The 21,456-nt window shown below is 40.9% G+C and overlaps 1 protein-coding gene across 1 annotated transcript in view; it reads right to left on the minus strand.

The window, feature by feature from the left end:
* Nucleotides 1–1,027: 1,027 nt before the first annotated feature.
* LOC124789530 (ralA-binding protein 1) overlaps nucleotides 1,028–21,456 on the minus strand; it is a 129,526-nt gene continuing 109,097 nt past the window's right edge. Inside the window, exons 11-13 of the mRNA XM_047256928.1 lie at nucleotides 14,609–14,792; nucleotides 14,307–14,430; nucleotides 1,028–1,350 (exon numbers count right to left, since the gene is read on the minus strand). Coding sequence (XP_047112884.1) covers nucleotides 1,240–1,350; nucleotides 14,307–14,430; nucleotides 14,609–14,792 — 419 coding nt within the window. The 3' untranslated portion in view covers nucleotides 1,028–1,239. The remainder of the gene's footprint in view (nucleotides 1,351–14,306; nucleotides 14,431–14,608; nucleotides 14,793–21,456) is intronic.

A 21,456-nucleotide genomic window follows, 5' to 3' on the forward strand; every position in this document is an offset into this window, starting at 1 on the left:
CTCTGTTCCTCCAGTATAAACATGACGGTGCTGCTACAGTGGTGAGGAAGAAATTAGTCCTCCTCCCTCCCCTGGTTCAACAGGGGCGGCCAGAAGCAGGTAGTCGAGGCGCTATGCCACAGTTCCCGAAGCCGCTCCCTCCGAGGTTTGGTTTCGAATCCCCTCTTGGGCATGAATGTTGAGTTATGGAGACTGACCACATAGTAAAATTGGGCAGCACAGAAGTACTTGCTATAGAGAAGATTTATCACACCTGCTTGTTCAGAAAAGCTACTGAAGCGAGCTTGACTTCAGGCCAACACCAGCAATGGTAGCAGAAGGTTTGACAATGCCAGCCACTTGTGCTGGAGAAATGTCAGTAAAATCAACAAACAAACAACTGAAGAACCAACAGGCAGCTTGTCAGATGTCATTAGGGTGTAAGTACAGTCTTGAATATTTTGAGTAGCACCTCATAGCACATTAATACAAGTTTGAGATGTGCCCTGTTTTCCAAAATGATGGCAGCTGATATTTTCATAGCTTATTGTTATCTATAAATTTCAATTTTTGACAGCTTACAAACCCATGATTTTAACCCTTAACAAGATCACAGTGGTTGCGGAACACTAGAAGTCAAACTAATGCAAAGAACTTTGAAAGAGTTTCTTCATCAAGGTAACTACTAATTCCTTCTCTTGCTATTTTTGAATAGAGCTGATGTGCTTAGTATTAATGTGTACAAAAGACCCTGTTCATCTGCTGAATCTTCAGATGTACTTTGTAAGGCATGTTGGAATGACTGTCTAAGTACAATTGTCAGTTTGATGCACATTCTTACATGGATAACTATTAACAAGATCATCATTTTAATATACCCATAGAAAAGGGAGTAGTACCCTTTTATGGGATTTTTCTCACATTGTTTAAAACATTTCCACACCCACAAAGTACATCTACGTTACACTTGAAGCTACCTAAGTTCTCTTACTGCATACTCCACACACTTTTGTTTCTCAAAGAGGATAATTTGAAATGGGAGTCAACATAGTAGCATACTTATTTTATTACACACTTTGTACTACATATAATATCAGATACAGTTAAGCAGATTGATACTGTTACTTTGAGTGAACTAAAAACTTTCACCAGTCTGCTCATTGTAATAAAACTTTGTATTGGATAGTTGGAGTAATTAACTTCTTCATTATCAGTATCACCTCTTTCAACAATAAGTTCTTTGTTTTGCGTGTCACTAATTCATATTTGTTTTGACTCTTGTGAGAGTTGCAGAAGGCTGAGCTGAACTCTGAGGTTGACACATGCCTTTCTCTCATCCATGATGCATTTTATGAGGCTGGCCTTCTTTTGCTGAAAAACACCCAAGTAAAATTAACAAGAGCAACAAGTAACATAACCAATTAAATAATGGCTGTGGAAGTTTAATCTCTTATGAGAAGCGAGTTTTTCAACTGCAACTTTTACGAACAATAGTGCTTCACAGAGCAGAGCAGAGCATGCACGAATAATAAATTAAACTGGAACCTTTTCTGTTGTACTGTTCAATAAGTAATCAGAGTTATATATTATGTAAGATAAGACAATGGTGATAGTTGATACTTAAATTATATACTTGGCATCACATCAGTAGTATCATAGAACACTGAAAGCTTGTTGTGTGCTACAATTAAATTTACAAGCAATAACAGAAAGTATGGATATCTTCTCGCTAGATGGTCTACACAGTGCATGTATGACAGTATAACAAGATAATATTCAACATGATTTTAAAAAGCATTTAGAGTAAACTCTGACAACTAATCTGAGGTGAAATCTGATTCCATTTTGAGATTATACATGTAATTCAGATATTTCTAAATTACCATCTTTTCCTCTAACTTCATAACTCATTTTGATTATCTACTGAAGGGTACAGCAGAGCAGGTTACGCACGACATGAATTGTGATTGAGAACTTCTCTGATTTGTGCACGAGTGGTACATTTGTAAGTTTTGGCTGAAGATCACATAAAACATTTAAATTCTAGAATGCTTTTTTGTCAAAAATGAAAAACACACTCCATTACAAAATAGTGCACTTAAACTACACACACAAAGTTTTATGTGTACATACAATGTAAGGATAACTGCTGTTACTTGGACATTAAGTTGTCATGATATAAAGGAAACTTCTGTAAATTACAGAATTTCAACAAGTTAATGTTGAAATTATGTATCTTGAGTAACTGTGAAGATAATACTATATAACTAGTGATAATAACTCTTTGTAATTTTATATACTTAAGTGTTAGCTATGAAGAAATGGTAAAGTACATCACTGACTTTGAAGTTTATAGCTTGCTACATGACTTATTTATATATTTTTTTAAAAAAAAAAAAAAACCATTGTTAATACACGACAGTACATATAGTAGTATTAACTTATTTCACATCAGTTATTTGCTCACACACACCATAAATGGAGGAGGAGGAGGATACAGGATGTCCTAGTTATCTTGACCACCTCAAATAACTTTCTGTCCAGCAGACAAAAAAAATCAAGCAAATGTTGTTTAGTTACCAGGGGGCATTAACCAGCATGATTGCCTTTCTTCTATATTTGTTGGTACAAAGATATAAGCTGCAGTATGTCTTTCTTAAATAGCATCCTATATTTTTTATTTAATAATCCACTTTATCTCAAGACCTGTTCATAAACTTACCACACTTTTCTCACATGACATACTGAAAGCTTTGGATCAAGGCAGTCAGGTAGGTGCACTATTTCTTGATTTCTAAAAAGCATTTGGTTCAGTGCCATACCTATGCTTATTGTCAATGGGGTCCCAAGTGAAATTTGTAACTGGACTGAGGACTTTTTGGTAGGGAGGGTGCAGTATGTTATCTTGGATGGAGAGTCGTCATCATCAGGTGTGCCCCAGGGAACAGTGTTGGCACCCTTGCTGTTCATATTGTATATTAATGACCTTGCAGACAATATTAATAGGAACCTCACACTTGCAGTTATCTACTATGGAGCACTATCTGAAAGAAGTTGCATAATTATTCAATCAGATCTTGACAACATTTCAAAATGGCGCAAAGACTGGCAACTTACTTTAAATGATTAGAAACATAAAACTGTGCACTTCATAAAATAAAACAAAAATGTAGTGTTCTATGACTATAATATCAATGAGTCACTGTTGGAATCATCCAACTTATAGAATTACTTGCATGTAACACTTTTAGGGATATGAAATGGAATGATAACATAGGCTCAGTTGTGGGTAAAGCAGGTGTTACACTTTGGTTTACTGGTAGAAAACTGGGGAATGGCAATCAGTCTAATAAGTAGATTACTTATAAAACACTGGTACGACTGGTCCCAAATAGGATTAACAGGGGATACTGAATCTATACAGAGAAGAGCAGTACGAATGGTTACAGGTTTGTTTAATCCATGGAAAAGTGTCACAGAGATACTGAAGTAACTCAACCAGCAGACTCTTGAAGACAGCCGTAAACTGTCCCCAAGAAAGTCTATTAACAAAGTGTCAAGAGCTGGCTTTAAATGATGATGCTAGGAATATACTAAAATCCCTTATATATTGCTCACCTAGGGATTGTAATGATAAGATTAGAATAATTACTGCAAGTACAGAGGCTTTTAATCATTCATTCTTCCCGCACTCCATATGTGAATGGAAAGGGAAGATACCCTAACAACTGGTATAGTGGGACTTACCCTCTGCCAAGCACTTAACACTACGATGCAGAGTACAGATGTAGATGGTACCATTCACGTAAACATTACATAATTGAAAATGTAACACAGGACTGACTTTGACTGACTGACTGACTGTACTAGCACACAGAACAGCTAACTGGGGTAATGTAACTTGTCTGATTGTTGGAGTTGACAGTAAATAGTGGGAACACAAGAAAAATGCACACTGCTCATTTAGTCAGCCGTCCTCATTGTCCTCATGCAAGTCTTCAATTGAACACAGTTGTCTCAGTGATGGGCGTGCATTTTATCGTGTTTCCATGTGTTTGTTGTCAATGCCAGCATGTGGATGACTTATATAACCTCAGATACCTTCACTGTGAGCTAATACAGTGGAGTCAAAGTCTACTTTGTGTTACATTTTTAACAGCATCATGTTAATGTGAATGGTACACTGTGATACAAGTTTGGAAAGGTCTTGAGGAGAAGAAGTGGATTACTGAATAAAATACGCAGGGTGCTCCTTAAAATAGGGAGAGTGAATGAAGTTCAGTTAGAAGAAATAAAAACTTTGAGTTTTGCAGTTGAAATCATAATTCTGTCAGGGACAGCAAAGGATTTGGAAGAACACAGCAAAATAACTGCTGAAGGCTGAAACAGATAAGTTAAAAAAGCAGACTAGCTATTGCATAAAAAGCATATTTGTAAACGAGGAATTTGTTAACACTGAACACAAATTGTCACCAAGTGTTTCCTGGACTGTAGCCTCATACAGATGTGAAACCTGGACAATAAGCAGTTCAGACAAGAAGAGAACAGAGGCATTTGAAATGTGCTGCTACAGAAGAATACTGAACATTAGATAGGTCAAGTAATTAATGATGATGTACTGAATCAAGTTGAGGAAAAAAGAAATTGCTAAGGGAAGTGACTGTTGGTAGGACACATCCTGAGGCATAAAGGAAATGTCAGTTTGCTAATGGTAATGGGTGGAAAAACTTGGGGGGGGGGGGGGGGTAGTGTGTAGTAGAGGGTGACCGATGGATGATTACAGTAAGCAGATTCAAATCTGCTGTAGGTTCAAGTAGTTATTCAAAGGTGAAGACTCTGGCACAGTATAGAGTAGTGTGGAGAGCTGCACCAAATCAGCCTTCGCAATGAAGATATCAACAAAAATATGTACTGCTGTTCATGTTCTGTAACAAAGATAAAATAAGGGCAGTTATGTTGGTTAATTTCACTCTGCTACCTAAACAACATGCTCGTTATTTTTTAAAATTTTGTTTCTGGAAAAAAAATTATTTGTGGTGGTTAAGATAAACAGGATACCCTGTAGTACACCAGAGTTGGAAAAGATACGATTTCTGCTACAATGTTGATCTACTGCCACGTTAGACAAGATATTGGAAGAAGAAAGAAGACTTAGAGACAAAGAAAGAAGACCACTGCCCGAATGTAACTGTGGGGCAAAAAATTAAGCTACAGAGCCTAGAAAAACGTGCAAAGTGAATTTTGTAGCATGAGCTTTCAGTGGTGTAGACAATACAAAATATGGGCTGCAAACTAATAATATGGTCTGATAATTCAACTTTTTTCTGGTACAGGATGTGTTTACATTTGGAGAATACTATGAGAAGTGGACAATGCAGTCTTCAACTGTTAAGCATGGCGGAAGTTCTGCATTTGTTTGGGTGGCCATATTGTAGTGTCCAGTGGATCCTATAATTACACTGCAGGTAGCTAGCAATCACAGTATCTAAATATTATTGATTGACTCATCAAACAGTGGCAGGAGCGCGCGCACGCACACAAAAGAGGTTTAACTTATGCAAGCTTTCAGAGTCAGTGGCTCCTTCTGACAGAAGAGTCGAAGGGGAAAGAGGAGGGGTGAAGAAAAAGGACTGGAGAGGTTTAGGAGAAGGGGCACAGTTCGGAAAAGTCACCCAAAACACCGTCGCTGCCACTTGGTTAGTAGATTTTTTTACCTATCTAGTAACATTATACTGTCAAAAACTGATTATGTTTTTGTTATAAATACTATTGATGGAATAAATGTTGGAACTTCAGAAATCAAGTTACATATGTTGTCCAACAATAAGACCATTGCGCAAAAAGAGTGGCGCATTGTCAGAAGAGAGTACATATTCTGAGTGACATGGAGAGACAGTTCTGCGGCAGTGTGGTAACAGATGCATCACAGTGTGGGAGTGAAATGGTGTAGCACCTGTAAACGAACTCTAAAGTTGAAATACATGGAACAGTGTGATTTTTGTGGGTAAAATCTCTAAACTGCACATAGATGCACTGTAAAATTCTGGTGACATATGGACTAATTGCAATGTTACCTTCACCTGTAATGAGGTGATGCTGGCAATTTGACCAAAACCACACAGATGTGGGTGGTGCTGACAGGGAAGTCCAGATCTTGCATTATGTAATTTCATATTTTCAGCACGCTGAAAGAATATCTGGGCGGGGGGAGGGGATTTTCCAACAATGAGAATATTCTCAAAGGAGTTCTTCAATGGCTCTGTGACCAAGAAGTGGATTTTTATCATCAAGGAATTAAACAATTAGTAGAATGCTCCAACCATTGTGTACTGGGAATTTGTGACTATATTGAAAAATAGTGTCATGTATCTGTGCCACTTTGAAGTGTAATGCAGCATTCAGTAAAAGTTACTTGGGCTGATGTGAAAATGTGTAACCTGTTTGAAGTCTGCTTGTAAAAAATATATATACACTGCTGGCCACCGTAAATGCAACACCCTGAAGGAAGCATCCGAATCAAGTGAAATTTACACCATGGGTTTGCAGCGATGAGATATGCAACTGATTAGAATTTCAGCGCAGACGCACATCACGCGCACCTGTGGCGCCACCTCATAGCGCCATTTAAGGCTTGGCGATTTCGACGAGTGTACATTCGGCACGTGTGTTTACCTTGTGGTTGTTTCACAAGACGATCAGTTATGCCTCGTAGACAACAGCGAACATCGTTTGATCAAGTATCCGAGTTCGACAGAGGAAGGATAGTGGCTTACAGAGATTGTGGATTATCATACAGAGAAATCGCTAGTCGTGTTGGACGAAACCAAACAACTGTAATGCAGATATGTGACCGTTGGATGCAGGAGGGTACGACGGACCGACGTGGTCGATCGCATTCACCTCGGTGCACCACTGCACGTGCTGATAGGCAAATTGTGCGCATGGCAGTGACTGATCACTCAGTGACATCCCGAACCATAGCACAGCACATTACGTCTGTAACGCATCATCCAGTGGCTGCGCGTACCATTCGACGCCGTTTACAGCAGAGTGGTCTGTCCGCAAGACGTCCATTGCTTCGTCTACCATTGACGCAGAACCACAGACGTCTCCGTCGCCAATGGTGTGATGACAGACGGATGTGGACGGCAGAATGGAATGACGTTGTCTTTACTGACGAGGCACGCTTCTGTCTGCAGCACCACGATGGTCGGATTCGAGTGTGGAGACACCATGGAGAGAGGACGCTGGACAGCTGCATTATGCATCGCCACACTGGTCTTGCACAGGGTATTATGGTATGGGGCGGTATTGGATATTACTCTCGTACGCCTCTAGTACGCATTGCCGGTACTTTAAATAGCCGGCGCTACATATCCGAGGTGCTGGAGCCAGTTGTCCTTCCTTACCTTCAGGGCTCGGCCACAGCCATATTTCAACAGGATAATGCGCGACCACACGTGGCACGCATTGTCCAAAGGTTCTTCGTCAATAACCAGATTGAATTGCTTCCCTGGCCGGCTCGCTCTCCGGATCTTTCGCCGATAGAAAACATGTGGTCCATGGTTGCTCAACGAGTGACCCAGATTACATCCCCAGCTGCCACACCAGATGATCTTTGGCAACGTGTGGAAGCTGCTTGGGCTGCTGTACCCCAGGAACACATCCAACGTCTCTTTGACTCAATGCCGAGACATGTGGCAGCGGTGATCTCCAACAATGGCGACTACTCTGGCTACTGATTCTGGCAGGAACCACATGTCACAAACGTCTGTAAACGTAATCATTTGATACTTGGTCAACATGTTATCTACAAAATAAATTTTGTTGTGCTACCACTTGTCTTTCTTGGTGTTGCATTTACGGTGGCCAGCAGTGTATATATACACTGGACTGGACTAGGTGGTGGTGGGAGGGTGCATGGGACAGGTTTTACACCAGGGGCGGTTACATTTGTAAAGGCAAAGCAGCTTGTGTCTGTGTATGTGCGGATGGATATGTGCGTGTGTGCGAGTGTATACCTGTCCTTTTTTCCCCCTAAGGTAAGTCTTTCCGCTCCCGGGATTGGAATGACTCCTTACCCTCTCCCTTAAAACCCACATCCTTTTGTCTTTCCCTTTCCTTCCCTCTTACCTGATGAAGCAACCGTTTGTTGCGAAAGCTTGAATTTTGTGTGTATGTTTGTGGTTGTTTGTGTGTCTATCGACCTGCCAGCACTTTAGTTTGGTAAGTCACATCATCTGTTTTTAGATATATTTTTCCCATGTGGAATGTTTCCCTCTATTATATATAGAGGCGTTTCACTAGATAGGCAAGGGACTGAGCACAAAAAAAGAAGAGGGAAATATACGGCTAACATTTCACCAACAATGAGGTGGTTGGAGATGCAGCAGAATTTCAGAATGAAGGAAGATTGTGTAATATCCTGTCAGCAATGAGGTTATTAGAGACAGAACAGAAGCTCAGACTGAAAGCAGGAGGACAGAGAAAATCATCCAGTCTTTTTGAAGACAACATCCCAGCATTTGCCTTAGATAATTTATGGATATCATGGAAAACCTAAATATGGATGACCATATGAGTATTTCAGTCCTCATCCTTCCAAATGTTAGTCCAGTGTCTTAACTATTTTGCAGTCTTACTTGGTCAGGATGAGGATGAGAAGGAAATCGGCTGTATCCTTTTCAAAGTAACCATTTGTCCATTTGCTGAAACCACAAAGAACCTAAACAAGGATTTTAAAAGGGGTGGGAACCCCAGTCCTCCTAAACATGAGTCCACTGCAAGACCCCCTTAAAAAGGGCTTGCATTTTGGATAATGTAGAGCAGAGCTAAGAAACTCATACTGGCATGTGGATTCTCCTTCCCAAAATCTACTTTTCTGAACTGCACAGGTAGGAATTCTCCTTACAACGTATCCTTTGTTACTGCAACCCCATCTGGCCCAAAAGTTTGCTAATAATCCATGTCCTTCAATTGCCCTTCCTCCATCTTTCTCTCTTTTTTCCATGCCCCTGTCCCCACACCAGCCTTCACTCAACTTGTTACATTTCTACTCTACCATAGCTCACCCATTCTGACCTTGCCTTATCACTTTCCTCTTTTTCATACCCTGGGCCTACATCTTTACCTATTATTTCCATTTTACTGTAAGTTTTTCTCCTAATGGTGCCTTCACTAGAGTCAGTATGTGATTCATGTAGCGCCTTAGTGTGACCTTTTCCGATTCCCTCCCAACAGGTTCTATCTTATCCACATATACTCTGACTGTCCTCTTGGTATATGTGGATGTTAAGTCCCATAGTGCTCAGAGCCATTTGAACCATTTTTGTCCTCTTGGGTGCTAGTACATGTTAGGGTCATTGAGAATCTGTATAGTATCTTCTCAGAATCTCCATCCATGGACACATCCATTGTGATTCTACACACAGAACTGAGAATCACTGAAACAATGACATGGTTCCATTCCTGTATCAGTCATTGTGTATACTGTCAGCGTGTCTGTCTCTGTTGCTGCAGCAATGAAAACTGCAACACTATTTGCTGTTCTGACACTCTTTGTGATTCAGATTTTGTCACACTGTCTATGTGGTACTTGTCTTACTGCACAAACAATGTGTCTGTTTTGCAGGTGGGACTAGCCGACAGCCATTGATATCCCGCTGGATATTGATTATAACCCTCCCCTGAACCCATTGATTCCACATTCCTGTTATTTAATGCAATGAGAGCAGCAATATTGCAGAATGATAAACTGCTGTTTTGATAAGCCACAATTTGACAACTGTCAAATTCAGACACGTGCTGGAAGATATTTCTCTTTCTTACATGAGCCATAAAACAATCTACTCAAAAATAGTTGGCATTCAAATGTGATTTTTGAGTGCTTGTGTAATCTTTCCTTGTATACAGAATGTAGATTGAGTTACTTCTAGCTTGTTTGTGCAGTTGCACTTAAATGCTAGTCGTGTCCATGTACGTATTGCATTTCAGATACATTTGATATTCATTGCATGCAGTCTTCATGATGCAGATTTAATGGCCCACAGTGTACTTTCCCAGACAAATCAACAGGTGCTGGTTATCATCAATTTTTGGGAGACAAATTACTAGCATTATCCAAGAACATTACCTTTGCATATGTGATTCATGCATAATGGGGCAACACCCCATTTCTCTACACATTTTACACCTTACGGTACATAACCCAGATGTTTAATCAGTGACTGAGTAGCCTTCCCATTCATCTAGCCTTAATTCCTAACACTTTTGGCTCTGTGGGAAATTTAAAGGAAATGGTGTATTACACACCCATTAGGAATGTGCACACTTATATCAGTGGGTGTCACATGCCAGATGACAGCCAGGTGTCTTTGCACACATTGGGGACTGATTGGAGGATGTGTAAGAATAAGAGGTAACCAAATTAAGCACCTCCCGCAGTGTCTTCAAACTGATGGTTATAAAAGGACAGAATGTTCCATATTACAACAAATTACTCTAAGACAGTAAATAAATAAATATCTGACTTGGACAGAAAACAGTAGATGTGATGTACATGTACAGACAAACAAATGATTAGAGCTTCAGAAAAAAATGGATGATTTATTCAAGAGAAAGAGCTTCACAAATCGAGCAAGTCAATAACACATTGATTTGAATTGGCATTGGTGGAATTGTTGGATGTTCTCCTGAGGGATAGTATGCCAAATTCTGCCCAGCTGATAAGTCAGATTTCCAGATTCCCAAACTTCTTGGAGGGCCCTGCCCTTAATGCTCCGATACGGTGACCTTGCTGGTCAAGCTGGGTTTTGGCAAGCACAAAGACAATCAGTGGAAACTCTAGCCATGTGCAGGTGGGCATTATTAAGCCCAGGATGGCTTGTCATGAAGGGCAATGTGCCGCTGTGCTGTAGGGGTGCCACGGATGATGACCAAAGGGGTCCTGCTATGAAATAAATAGCACCCCAGACCATCACTCCTGGTTGTCGGGTTGTAGGATGGGTGACAGTGAGGTTGGTATCCCACTACTGTCTGGGGCATCTCCAGACATGCCTTTGATGGTCATTGGGGCTAAAATTGAAGTGGGACTCATAACTGAAGAAAATTCTACTCCACTCAACGACATTTCGGGCTGAAGAAGTATCTGGAGACACCCCTGACAGTGGTAGGGTACCAACCTGACTGTCACTCATCATATAATTTGACAACCAGGAGTGATGGTCTGGGGTGCCATTTCATTTCATAGCAGGACCCCTTTGGCTGTCATCTGTGACAGCCTTACTGCACAGGGTATATCAATGATATCCTACACCCCGTTTTGTTGCTTTTTCATGGAAAGGCATTCTGGGCTTACGTTTCAGCACTCTAATGCCTGTCTGCACAGGGTGAGAATTTATATTGGTTGTCGTTGTGCTTGCCAAATCCTACCTCAGCCAGCAAGTTTACGAGACCTCTTCCCAATTGAGAATGTTTGAAGCATTATGGGCAGGGCCCACCAACCAGCTCAGGACTTTGACAATCTGACGTGCCAGTCGGACAGAATTCAGCATAATATCCCTCAGAAAGACATCCAAGAACACTATCAATTAATGCCAATCATAATATCTGCTTGAAAAAGGGCCAGTCATGGCCGACTTGCTCAATTTGTGATGATCTCTCTTTTAAATAAATCATCCATTTTTTCTGAAGTTGCAATCATCTGTTTATCTGTGCATGTACATCACATCTACCAATTTCCATTCCATTATGATAATTCCTTCATTGTTGCTTTTTTTAAGTGTATGTTTTAGCAAATTTTCTACTAGTTTTGACCAGTACCTACTCTTGTAAGAAAATAAAACATATTTTTTTAAACATCCTATATTTGAGCAGATTTTGGTTTCTGGATCTGCCTAGTAAAAGGTAGGACACATATGCATATTTAAAAATTGTTTAACTCTGATTTATAAATAAGCATGTTTGTAAAATTTCTGGCAATAAACCTTTGGTCATCTTTTCATTGATGTTTAGCCCATCTAATACAGGCTCCACTGTATGTGGCCCGGTGCAGTCCCTGTTGCTGCAGCCGTCAATAACCAAAGGGAGAGAAATCGTGAATACCATCTGTCTGTGAATTGTGTAAACTTTGTCTGCATGTTGTATTTTAACTGTTTGCATATTATATTTTCTGAGGCGGAAAGAGGGGACCAGCTCATCATTCGTCTAAATGAATGTGGGAAATTGCCTAAAAACCTCACTCAGACTGCTCATGGCACACACATACACGCGGATTTAATCTGGGGCTGGCTCACCTTCCTGTCTCACAAGCTAGTATGCTGTGCATTGAGCTAAATCACCAGGTTAGCAATAAGTCCTTGGTAACCTTTTTTAAATAAAATTAGAAATTTAAGAAATAGTTTTATAGTTAAAGTTTTGTATTAGTTTTCAGGCTCCCTCTTCAAACTGACAGCAGCAGGGTACTAGAAGTAATTTTGCTCTGATTACCAAAGGGGACTAACAAAGCGATATTACCTATGTCAATATATATAGCCTGTGTAATTTTATAGTGGATAGTAAAATGCTATTATTTTTTTGAAAAGTCCGGCAGAATGTAAGAATGAGTTCCATTCCAAAATAATGTTCTAATCATGTAAATGAAATATGTATGACAAACCACAATGGAAGACAGTATATCGACTTTGAAAAGATAACAGAATTATGTATATACATATACAAAAAATCTGAAATTGCTGTTCATTTCCTCTTCATACCTTCAATTATGGAAATCAACTTGAAAGTGCCAAAAATTACAGGAGGAGGATAATATTTTGATTTGAAGTTCAAATATTTTCTTGGACTGCTTGCAAATATTCTAAAAAGAACATTTCTGGAAATAACTTACAAAGTGGAATGAAATTATATGAGCGTATCATGTTATTGACTGGGAGACCATGGCCGGTGTTGTTCGGCTGCCTTGTGCAAGTCTTTTTGTCACCACTTCAGCTACTTGAGAGCCCACAATCTAGAGGCAGCAATACTAACCACTAGACTATGAGCTGAGTGCAATGACAATCATGTACATGTGTGAGTTGGGGGGAAAAGATTATTATTATTATTAATTTTACTGAGGTTACAAAAGTCATGGGATAGTGATATGCACAAATACACTTGGTGCTAATATCACTAATGTCACATATACAAGGTATAATAGGGCAGTGCATTGGTGGAGCCATTTGTACTCAGGTAGTCATGTAGAACAGTTTCAGACATGATTATGGCTACACGATGGGAATTAAACTCTGAATGTGGAATGGTAGTTGGAGCTAGATGCATGGGACATTCCATTTCAGAAATAATTGGGGAATTCAATATTCCAAGATCCACAGTGTTAAAGAGTGTGCCGAGAGTAACACATTTCAGGCATTACCAAGAACCATGGACAACGCACTAGCCGATGGCCATCACTTAACAAGCAAGAGGCAAGAGCAGCTACGTTTGCATAGAGGTGTCAGTGCTAACAGACAAGCAACACTGCATGAAATAACCACAGAAATCAATGTGGAATGCACAACAAATATATGCATTAGGACAGTGTGACAAAATCTGGTGTTAATGGGCTATGGCAGCAGACAATGAATGTGAGTGACTTTGTTAACAGCACGACATCACCATCAGTGCCTCTCCTGGGCTCATGGCCATATCTGTTGAAGCCTAGACAGTTGGAAAACTGTGGCCTGGTCAGAAGTGTCCCAGTTTCCATTGATAAGAGCTGATGGTGTGGCACAGACTCCAAGTTGTCAACAAGGCACTGTGCAAGCTGGTGGTGGCTCAATAATGATGTGGGTTGTGTTTACATGGAATGGACTGGCTCCTCTGGGTGTTTGGCTATTTGGAGACCATTTGCAGACATTCATGGATAGCATGTTTCCAAACAATGTTGGAATTTTTATGGATGACAATTTGCCATTTCACCACGCTGAAATTTCTCATGACTAGTTTGAAGAAAATTCTAGATAATTCGAGTGAATGGTCTGGCCACCCAGATTGCCCAACATGAATCCCATCAAACATTTATGGGACATAATCAAGAGGTCAGTTTCTGCACTAAATCCTGCACCAGCACACACTTTCTGAATTATGGATGGATGGTTGTAGAGGCAGTATGGCTCAATATTTCTGCTGGGGACTTCCAGTAACTTGTTGAGTCCATGCCATGTCAAGTTACTGCACTATGTCAGGTAATAGGAAGTCTGACATAAAATTAGGAGATACTGCATGATTTTTGTCACCTCAGTGGTTTATTATTATTATTATTATTATTATTATTATTATTATTATTACAATACCTGCAGTAATAAATTCTCTCGCTGCAAGTCAGTAATGCGAGACTCTATTTCCAAATCTTCTGCATCACTACCATCCGTATCAGAGGCAGAACTGCTTCCATCTGAACTAGTTATTTCTAGGCTCCTGAAAAAAAGAAGAAATTGATTAAAAGAAAAATAATGACATATTGCATAACCAATATGACAAACATAAATTGTTTAGAAACATTTTTCACAGTAGAATTCTTCAGTACAGTTTAACAACAGGAATATGCAGCTTTCCTGCTGTATGCCCTTCATAGATGCTAAGATTAGATTATTACCTGTAGCCACATTTAGATTTAATTGCGGCAATCTCAGCCTGGAGGCGCTTCACTTCTGCCTTCTCTCCTGCTACGCGGCCCTGGAGGTCAGCCTGGAGATTTAACAGTTCACGGTATTCCAAACGCAATAATGTTTCTTCATGCTGAGATTCACTGGAGTCCTCCACTTCTGGGGAATGATGTTCTGCAATTTTCCATATTTAATTTAATGTTGTATCACTGCCAGCGCAAAACAGAAATTACACTAAATGATAAGACAACGTACGCTGAAGTGACAAAAGTCATGGGATACCTCCTGACATCATGTCAGACCTTTTTTGTCTGGCGTAGTGCAGCAACTCAATGTGGTATGGACTCAACAAGTCATTGGGAGTCTCCTCCAGAAATATTGAGACATGCTGCCTCTATGGCCATGCCCCATGCGCCTAGCTACAACTACCTTTCCACATTCAAAATCTTAATTCCTATTGTGCAGCCATAATTACAACAGAAACCTTTTGATATGAATCACGTGAGTATAAATGTCAGCTCTGCTAATGCACCGCCCTTTTATACCGTGTGTACATGACATTACTGCCATATGTATATTAGAGTCCTGCATGACCGAGTAAGCGAGCACAAAATACGGGATGGGGCGAGCACACCCTAACTGGATAGGCTGCCCGCACTAGTTCTAGTGACCGAGCATAGAAGCCGTGACCGAATACGTAGCACGTAACTTCAAACACATTACACGTGTCATTATCCGTGTGAGACTGCAGCCAGTACGGGCTTCTCATTTGTGGTGTCTCTGTCTCTCTGTAATCATGCAGTGCGAGGAAGCCAGTGCAGTAAGACGTAAGATTGAAACCAATGTTTATACGTTGAAGAGACGGGAAGGTCTAAAAAGCCAAGTATGGAGCACATTTTTGTTGGTTGTAGACGAAAACAGTGCGTCTGCTGGGTACGTATCGTGCATAAACTGCTCCACATTATTGTGTTTCCAATCGGGAACCACTCATTTAAAGAAACACAGTTGCAAGAAACCTCACAAAGATACAGCTCCTTCATGGATACAGGCAGTAATAAAAAACAGTATTACAGCAAAGTGTGTTGCAGTGTGTGCGAAAGATATGAGACCTTTTAATGCTGTTTGCGGTGAAGGTTTCAGAGAACTAGGCCAAGCATTAATACATGTAGGTGCACATTATGGAGAAGTTAACATGGCAGATGTCATGCCACATCCCTCTACTATAAGCAGACATGTCAAAGAACAAGCTGATGTAATACGAAACAGCATAATGCCTTCTGTTATTGAAGAAGTTATTAATAAAACATGTGCTGCGACAGTTGATATGTGGACTGATTCGCATAATCAGGTGCACTATTTGACTTTTACAACACATTACATTAACACAAATTGGTCTCTTGTGATCAATGTTTTATTTACAACAAAATTTCCGGACGTTAGGAAGACGGGAGTAAATATTATAAAAGAAAGTACTCTATGAATTTAGCTGTGTTACGCACCCGCTCTTGGAAACATTACTTTTGTATTAAAAGAGAGAGAGAGGCAGAGATAAATACATTGTGTGTGTGTGTGTGTGTGTGTGTGTGTGTGTGTGTGTGAGAGAGAGAGAGAGAGAGAGAGAGAGAGAGAGAGAGAGAGAGAGAGAGAGAGTGAGAGAGAGAGGCTTTGGATTTGTACAGTAGAGTGCAGCGAGCCGGGGCGAGGCGGGGTGAGACGTCAGCGGTGACCGGTCATGCTCGGTTATCCACGTGTCCGGAATCCGGACATCAGACATGGGGCGAGTATGTGACCGAGCCGAGTCGTGTGGGGCCGGACATGAGCGGCTCGGTCCCCCCGTCAACAGGCGAGCAGTGACCGGTCAAACACTGAGCGTTGCAGCACTCTAATGTATATGTGCATATCACTATCCCATGACTTTTGAAACCTCAGTGTACAAATATTGATATTTAGCCATTTCAGTTCAGCAAGACACAAATTGCTCTATCACCGGGGTGTTTTATACACTTTCCAGAACAGTGATGTTGATAACTCATGCATAGGCTTTGCATCTGTAGTGACTACAGTTTTCAAATGAAATACATGCACTGAAATAAAATGATCAGATCCTTGGGAATGAGACCAATTAAGAAGCAATGACTCCTCTCCTCCACTGCTACTGCTCCCACAAACCCCAAGGAACAACCTCTAGTAGGAATGTTTGGGAAGCACACGGAAACATCAGTGACAATGAAAGCTTGAGTCAGGAATGTCCGGATAACCTATGTCATGCTTTTTCTGCAGCATCAAAACATACTGAGTAGTTTTGCGTGTAAGTCTTATATTGCAGCATTTGTTTCCATAAGTGTGTTTTACTTTCTGCAGTGACTGCACCATTCTGTACAAAATGCAAGAATGTGTTGTTGAATACACTATTTTCTGTGTTACTGTGTAAAGACAATTTTTTGAAATTACAGAGCTTTTGAGACACAGGACAGAATATTTCATTGATAATAACAGTGAGTAAATAAGATATCTTTTAATTCATACAGGCTTGTCATTTTTGCAGTGATGTGCCACAATTGGTACTTGATAATGTGCTGAAATTGTCTTGTTCCCAGTTTTTTTGTGTAGCATAATATTTTTTTTGTGCACACAGCCTATGGGTCTTTAGGATGGCCTGATGTGGGTTTGAACCACTGACCTCCCGAATGCGAGTTCTGAATGCACCAACCACTGCACCACCTCGCTCTGTCATGGTGGGTTGTATACAGTACCTTGAGGTGTAGTGTTCTTGCTGATATATACACCACACAACTGCAGTCAAGTTGCAACTGCACACAAGCTCTATAAAACAGGTGCAGCCACTCTTGTTTTGCTCCCCATACACAATGGGCAACATATTCAAAATATTAAGAGCTTTGAGCGACAGTTCTGAAGTTCCTCTGGTGGTAGCCACATAGCTCATGATTGGAAGTGCGACCCACATACTTCACTGTCTCTTTAAAATTTAAAATGTTTTTCAATTTTGTATGTAAAAGATTTTATTTTAAAACTAGTTTTTAGCACCCATTCCTCCAGCTTCATAATTGTCACCTGGCATGTACTTTCTGTAAGTGTGATAGATGAACTAAAGTTGAAAAGTCATCCAGAAATAAAGAACTCTTGACTGGACACCTTATGTAATATTATGTGTAATTATTAAAGACAGGGCCACACACTTGAGGGACACAGTCATCTTGTATAGAATGATCCAACAGGACATCTCTGACTTGATATCTAAATTAGCATGGCGAGACGAAAATCTATAAAAAAATTAGGGAGATGTCTCAGAATCCATCTTGTGTGGAGCTGTATGTGGCTATAATGCCTCCATGTATTATCACAAGCCTTCGACTGGCTGGGAAAGAAAACTGTTAGGTGATACTTATATACAGGGTGTTTCAAAAATGACCGGTATATTTGAAACGGCAATAAAAACTAAATGAGCAGCGATAGAAATACTCCATTTGTTGCAATATGCTTGGGACAACAGTACATTTTCAGGCGGACAAACTTTCGAAATTACAGTAGTTACAATTTTCAACAACAGACGGCGCTGCAAGTGATGTGAAAGATATAGAAGACAACGCAGTCTGTGGGTGCGCCATTCTGTACGTCGTCTTTCTGCTGTAAGCGTGTGCTGTTCACAATGTGCATGTGTGCTGTAGACAACATGGATTATTCCTTAGAACAGAGGATTTTTCTGGTGTTGGAATTCCACCACCTAGAACACAGTGTTGTTGCAACAAGACGAAATTTTCAATGGAGGTTTAATGCAACCAAAGGACCGAAAAGCGATACAATAAAGGATCTGTTTGAAAAATTTCAACGGACTGGGAACGTGACGGATGAACATGCTGGAAAGGTAGGGCGACCACATACGGCAACCACAGAGGGCAACGCGCAGCTAGTGCAGCAGGTGATCCAACAGCGGCCTCGGGTTTCCGTTTGCCGTGTTGCAGCTGCGGTCCAAATGACGCCAACGTCCACGTATCGTCTCATGCGCCAGAGTTTACACCTCTATCCATACAAAATTCAAACGTGGCAACCCCTCAGCGCCGCTACCATTGCTGCACGAGAGACATTCGCTAACGATATAGTGCACAGGATTGATGACGACGATATGCATGTGGGCAGCATTTGGTTTACTGACGAAGCTTATTTTTACCTGGACGGCTTCGTCAATAAACAGAACTGGCGCACATGGGAAACCTAAAAGCCCCATGTTGCAGTCCCATCGTCCCTGCATCCTCAAAAAGTACTGGTCTGGGCCACCATTTCTTCCAAAGGAATCATTGGCCCATTTTTCAGATCCGAAACGATTACTGCATCACGCTATCTGGACATTCTTCGTGAATTTGTGGCGGTACAAACTGCCTTAGACGACACTGCGAACACCTCATGGTTTATGCAAGATGGTGCCCGGCCACATCGCACGGCTGACGTCTTTAATTTCCTGAATGAATATTTCGATGATCGTGTGATTGCTTTGGGCTATCCAAAACATACAGGAGGTGGCGTGGATTGGCCTCCCTATTCGCCAGACATGAACCCCTGTGACTTCTTTCTGTGGGGACACTTGAAAGACCAGGTGTACCGCCAGAATCCAGAAACAATTGAACAGCTGAAGCAGTACATCTCATCTGCATGTGAAGCCATTCCGCCAGACACGTTGTCAAAGGTTTCGGGTAATTTCATTCAGAGACTATGCCATATTATTGCTACGCATGGTGGATATGTGGAAAATATCATACTATAGAGTTTCCCAGACCGCAGCGCCATCTGTTGTTGAAAATTGTAACTACTGTAATTTCGAAAGTTTGTCTGCCTGAAAATGTACTGTTGTCCCAAGCATATTGCAACAAACGGTGTATTTCTATCGCTGCTCGTTTAGTTTTTATTGCCGTTTCAAATATACTGGTCATTTTTGAAACACCCTGTAGGAAAGCCTGTTATGTAGCCACCTCTTTCAGTGTTAGCTGATCAATGCTGGATGATGTCTCTACACTGAAAGCGACTAAGGAACTATCTGAATTCTAAAATCCAAATAGGGCAGGGCAGTGGTTGGTCATCCAGTTCAAGGTCTTTCTCACACAGCTAGTGATTGCAACACAATAGCTCCTTCCGCATTCCTGTCCTTCTTAGGCATAATAAGTGGAATTGAAGTAGCCTTCTTCCCTGTTACAGGAAATTGTCCCCATCTTAAGTCAAAAAGCCTCCCCCCATGAACCATGGACTTTGCCGTTGGTGGGGAGGCTTGCGTGCCTCAGCGATACAGATGCCCGTACCGTAGGTGCAACCACAACGGAGGGGTATCTGTTGAGAGGCCAGACAAACATGTGGTTCCTGAAGAGGGGCAGCAGCCTTTTCAGTAGTTGCAGGGGCACAGTCTGGATGATTGACTGATCTGGCCTTGTAACATTAACCAAAACGGCCTTGCTGTGCTGGTACTGTGAACGGCTGAAAGCAAGGGGAAACTACAGCCGTAATTTTTCCCGAGGACATGCAGCTTTACAGTATGATTAAATGATGATGGCGTCCTCTTGGGTAAAATATTCCGGAGGTAAAATAGTCCCCCATTCGGATCTCCGGGCGGGGACTACTAAAGAGGACGTCGTTATCAGGAGAAAGAAAACTGGCATTCTACGGATCGGAGCGTGGAATGTCAGATCCCTTAATCGGGCAGGTAGGTTAGAAAATTTAAAAAGGGAAATGGATAGGTTAAAGTTAGATATAGTGGGAATTAGTGAAGTTCGGTGGCAGGAGGAACAAGACTTTTGGTCAGGTGATTACAGGGTTATAAATACAAAATCAAATAGGGGTAATGCAGGAGTAGGTTTAATAATGAATAAAAAATAGGAGTGCGGGTTAGCTACTACAAACAGCATAGTGAACGCATTATTGTGGCCAAGATAGACATTTCCAGGGGCAGATGTGGATTCTGACCACAATCTATTGGTTATGAACTGCAGATTGAAACTGAAGAAACTGCAAAAAGGTGGGAATTTAAGGAGATGGGACCTGGACAAACTGATTAAACCAGAGGTTGTACAGAGTTTCAGGGAGAGCATAAGGGAACAATTGACAGGAATTGGGGAAAGAAATACAGTAGAAGAAGAATGGGTAGCTCTGAGGGATGAAGTAGTGAAGGCAGCAGAGGATCAAGTAGGTAAAAAGACGAGGGCTAATAGAAATCCTTGGGTAACAGAAGAAATACTGAATTTAATTGATGAAAGGAGAAAATATAAAAATGCCGTAATGAAGCAGGCAAAAAGGAATACAAACGTCTCAAAAATGAGATTGACAGGAAGTGCAAAATGGCTAAGCAGGGATGGCTAGAGGACAAATGTAAAGATGTAGAGGCTTGTCTCACTAGGGGTAAGATAGATACTGCCTACAGGAAAATTAAAGAGACCTTTGGAGAGAAGAGAACCACTTGTATGAATATCGAGAGCTCAGATGACAACCCAGTTCTAAGCAAAGAAGGGAAGGCAGACAGGTGGAAGGAGTATATAGAGGGTTTATACAAGGGCGATGTACTTGAGGACAATATTATGGAAATGGAAGAGGATGTAGATGAAGATGAAATGGGAGATAAGATACTGCGTGAAGAGTTTGACAGAGCACTGAAAGACCTGAGTCGAAACAAGGCCCCGGGAGTAGATAACATTCCATTAGAACTACTGATGGCCTTGGGAGAGCCAGTCATGACAAAACTCTACCATCTGGTGAGCAAGATGTATGAAACAGGCGAAATACCCACAGACTTCAAGAAGAATATAATAATTCCAATCCCAAAGAAAGCAGGTGTTAACAGGTG

This window comes from Schistocerca piceifrons, chromosome 1 (genome assembly GCF_021461385.2).
Source record: "Schistocerca piceifrons isolate TAMUIC-IGC-003096 chromosome 1, iqSchPice1.1, whole genome shotgun sequence".
NCBI classification, from domain to species: Eukaryota; Metazoa; Arthropoda; class Insecta; order Orthoptera; family Acrididae; genus Schistocerca; species Schistocerca piceifrons.